The sequence below is a fragment of the Bolinopsis microptera genome, chromosome 3 (assembly GCF_026151205.1).
Source record: "Bolinopsis microptera isolate Bmic1 chromosome 3, MBARI_Bmic_1.0, whole genome shotgun sequence".
Classification (NCBI taxonomy): domain Eukaryota; kingdom Metazoa; phylum Ctenophora; class Tentaculata; order Lobata; family Bolinopsidae; genus Bolinopsis; species Bolinopsis microptera.
The window spans coordinates 20105745-20109713 of NC_087074.1; the positions used below are offsets into that span (position 1 = coordinate 20105745).

The following is a 3969-nucleotide window of genomic DNA, read 5'->3' on the forward strand; positions in this document are numbered from 1 at the left end:
AAGTTAAGTTATTAGTTAAATTATTAGAAAATAACTTTACCAGAATTTGAATTCAGGAAGTCTCCTTATGAAGGGTCTGAATTCTTCGTTGTTGTTGGTTGGTAAAGCTGGACCATCTTCATCATCTGAAGTTGGTTAACATTGATAAAATTAATAAGTGTCATACTCATACAGACAATTACTATTGAAAACAATAAAAATAACTGTTATTTGATCCAAATTGCAGTTAGATGACTTACCAAGCGATTCAGACATTTCAAAGGAGGGGTCGATTTTAGGAGAAAGGAAGGCGATAAATAGATTGAGATGAAAGATAGCCAATGCGTAACTGGATATATACCAACCCTGAAAATACATAAATGCTAACTATTATCATCTTAATCATGTTAATACTGAAGTTGAAATGGACAGCTTTACACAATCACAGAACAGAAGGATAATGGTGTTCGACTGTTCACCACACAGAATATGTTGAATGTAATACATTAGCCATTAATTTAGGCGACAGACGTGGTATAAATAATTCAACAGTAATTGCTAGAAGATTTAATATACATTCTATACTGTGATTTTCAATAATATGAACAAATCTGACTACTGGTAGCCAGAATTTTACCAACAATCACTGACCTCCAGTGCTATTATCCGGTAGATAAAGTAGAATATTATTCCACAAACGAAGAGCCATCTGGGAACCAAGAACGGCACAACATCGTCCAAAAATTTCTGATACCGCTGAAAGTGATTTGAAAGATAATTTAATAGGTTCAGATGGATTACAAAACGAGGAACACATATAATTGATGTTGTCTTAACTTGCTTATATAAGGTTGTACAGCTAGTACCTGTTTTATAGCGAGTGCAACTTTATCCATTCCCGATACCTTCCTAAAATATTAAATGGTAAGTTCTTAGTACAGTTCTTATTTATAAAACAACAAAATGAGTGTTGAATGTAAAATATTAGGTAAATATATAATGAATCAATTTAGAGTCAGTTTATAAGAAGAGCTTTAGCTATCACGTTAGATTTTTTCGATAATGATATAGATTGAGTTTTAAAAATGATCAAAACCAATCTCACAGATGTACATATTTTTGATAAAAAGTTAGAAGCTTCCAAAGGTCACTCAATAGTCAATATGACATATAAAAAGTTCAACAAAAAACCTCATTTTTAGAGATGTTTAACATAGACATTTTAACTTTAATTTCACAATAGTTTTTAATTCTGTCATCACAATCAATTGAATTTTAAATCGAATCATACAAACAGCCTTAAGGTAATTTCTCACTAGCTGAGAAACCATTTGTCCTTTTGACAATTGGCAGTCTCAAAGAAGGTATCTGACCAGTGATCATGTGCAAATTGACTCAGTCCGAATTGAAACGTCTTCCTTGATATGAGAGTTTAAACACAGAATAACATTATACTGATGAACACAATGCTGGTACTTGCCAATGACTCATTCCAATATTGATACATTAGAATTCGAATTTTCCACCTCGCCTTTGTAAGCATATGCCAACGTGTGAGATATCTTAGTCATTTCATTTTCCAATGACTTAGCCCAATTGCTCACATCACCAATTTCCTTCAAAGCCTCGTTAAAGTTATCCAAAAGTTTGAGCCACTGTTCTGATTGCCTTTGAAGGTTTGCACTGTTGTATTGGAGCTGTCTTGTGTGACCTTGGAGTTTTTTCTGATTGATATATGCACCCTCTACTCTACTATTCATTTTGTCGACAAGCAGCACATTTAGCTGGCTACACAACTGCTGAACCTCTTTTTTTCTTACTTCTTGAAGATCCCTCTGTATTGACTGCTTTGTCTGATATCGTTTCATAGTTTGGGACATCATTTTCTAAAAGTTAAAGATTTGTTATAATTAATATTATCTGTATTCCGGGCAGCACCTGAGACTTGTGGAAATAGATGAATTTGTTGTTGACACTTCAAATAATTTTAAGGCAATAGGCAATTTCAGTTGCCTGTGCATCACACATTTACTATCTAAATTATCTATATTCATAGGCATCCTCACCTAATTTAGAATTCTACAATCAAATTAAACATGATTTTGAACCAGAAACATACTTAGGAGTGGTTAAGATCCCTGATGCTCGGAAAAGCTTAACAAAGTTTTGTATTAGCTGCCACAATCTTTACATTGAGAGGGGCCGTTACGAAACCCCCCTAGTACCAAGAGAACATCAATGGTGCACTTTCTGCTTTTTCAGCAAGGGGCTTAAGGGGGCAGGGGGGGGGGGTCCTCATGGAAATTTTCTCAAAATCGATTTTTTAGTTGTTTCTAATAGAGGGGAGTGATGTCTATTAGATGCTTTTAATCCCATAGAAAAATATTGTTCTTAGCCGAAATTATTGCCGGTCAAAGGTCAGCGCTTGTGAGTAATTGTATTGCGCAAGGGATTTTTGATCGCGTCCTGAAAATCGACTCTAAAAATCTATCTTCTCCTACATTTTTTGAGCAATCACTCTGAAACTTTCAGGATATGTTCTAGGGACCATTTAGAAGAGATATTGATGATGACAATCTTAAAATAACTGGCTACAATGAGCATTTTATTAACAATAAATAGTAAAGATCAAAACTTCAATTTCCAAAAGACTAATAATGTTAAATACCTACCTAACAAAATTACACCCCGTTAAAACGTTATAAAACATCAGTAATAGAAGAGATAAGCCGGATGAAATTTTGAGATAGGCCTTTAAAAATTTTTTATTCGATTTTGAAAATCTTGGACCTTTTGAAAATCATCAAAAAACAATGTCCAAGATTTTCAAAATCGAATAAAAATGTTTAAAGGCCTATCTCAAAATTCCATCCGGCTTATCTCTTCTAAATGGTCCCTAGAACATATCCTGAAAGTTTCAGAGTGATTGCTTAAAAAATGTAGGAGAAGATAGATTTTTAGAGTCGATTTTCAGGACGCGCGATCAAAAATCCCTTGCGCAATACAATTACACACAAGCGCTGACTTTTGACCGGCAATAATTTCGGCTAGGAACAATATTTTTCTATGGGATTAAAAGTATCTGATAGACATCACTCCCCTCTATTAGAAACAACTAAAAAATCGATTTTGAGAAAATTTCCATGAGGACCCCCCCCCTGCCCTTAAGGGGGCAGGGGCCTATTGAGGACGAAATTCATGTTCTAACTGACTGTTTACTCTACTCCTTAGTTAGAGAAAAATTTAACTTCCACCCCAAAAATATTACTGACCTAGCCGGTTTGCTATCCGATAAAACACTAGACCCTACAAAATTTACTGCCACAGCAAGAGCAATCCATTCAATTCTCTCTGTGAACGAACATTTTACAGCCTATTATAAGAGCCCAGACTTCCACTCAAATACTGGCCAATGCATAATGCTATAGGACCTCAAAATAAGATCGAAATCTACAAATCCAATCTATTCATAGAAAAATAGTATTATAAAACATTTCTATTTCATACCTACACATTTGTAAATACCTTACTCAGGATTATTATGACCGGGATAAAGTGGCGGGTTTAGGGCAATTTCGCCATATTATTCCCGAACCACATTTTCACCGGTTGTTAATAAACCCGCCGTCTCAGCTTTTAGGGTTCCCTAGGGGTATGGGTGCTCATATTTTAATCGTTGTCTTATATTCACTAAAGAAGACTATTGGGACACTTGTTGTAGGTTTTTCGACTTCATTTGGCTAAAATTGCAAAAAATTCACCTTTTTGCCCAATTCTTGTCACTCAAAGTAAAAGTAACAGTTAAATTAAAACTTGAATTAATTAAAACTGTCAATAACATGAATCAGTTTCATCAGTCATTTATTCATAATTCTAAACAATGTGAACGATGTATTCTTTCGAAGATTTTCTACAAATTGAGTCATAAGAAAAAAGAATATTCAAACAATATACACATAATATAGCAATGGCCAATTGGCTGACTATAAG

General features: G+C 34.2%; 1 protein-coding gene across 1 annotated transcript; it reads right to left on the bottom strand.

Annotated features, from left to right (window-relative positions):
- Positions 1 to 36: 36 nt before the first annotated feature.
- On the bottom strand, positions 37 to 894 carry LOC134813313 (protein RER1-like). Its single transcript, XM_063821010.1, has 4 exons — positions 846 to 894; positions 631 to 735; positions 240 to 345; positions 37 to 125 (listed from the first exon to the last, which is right to left on the bottom strand). Exons 1-4 carry the CDS (start codon positions 873 to 875, stop codon positions 37 to 39), a joined length of 330 nt encoding a protein of 109 aa, XP_063677080.1. The 5' UTR covers positions 876 to 894.
- Positions 895 to 3969: the final 3075 nt, after the last annotated feature.

Bases quoted from the DNA above. Each gene is read 5' to 3' on its own strand.
- LOC134813313 (XM_063821010.1), bottom strand. From the start codon at position 875: ATGGATAAAGTTGCACTCGCTATAAAACAG. The intron at 346-630 runs GTCAGTGATTGT...ATGTATTTTCAG, and splicing joins ACCGGATAATAGCACTGGAG to GGTTGGTATATATCCAGTTA. The intron at 126-239 runs GTAAGTCATCTA...AACCAACTTCAG, and splicing joins TGAAATGTCTGAATCGCTTG to ATGATGAAGATGGTCCAGCT.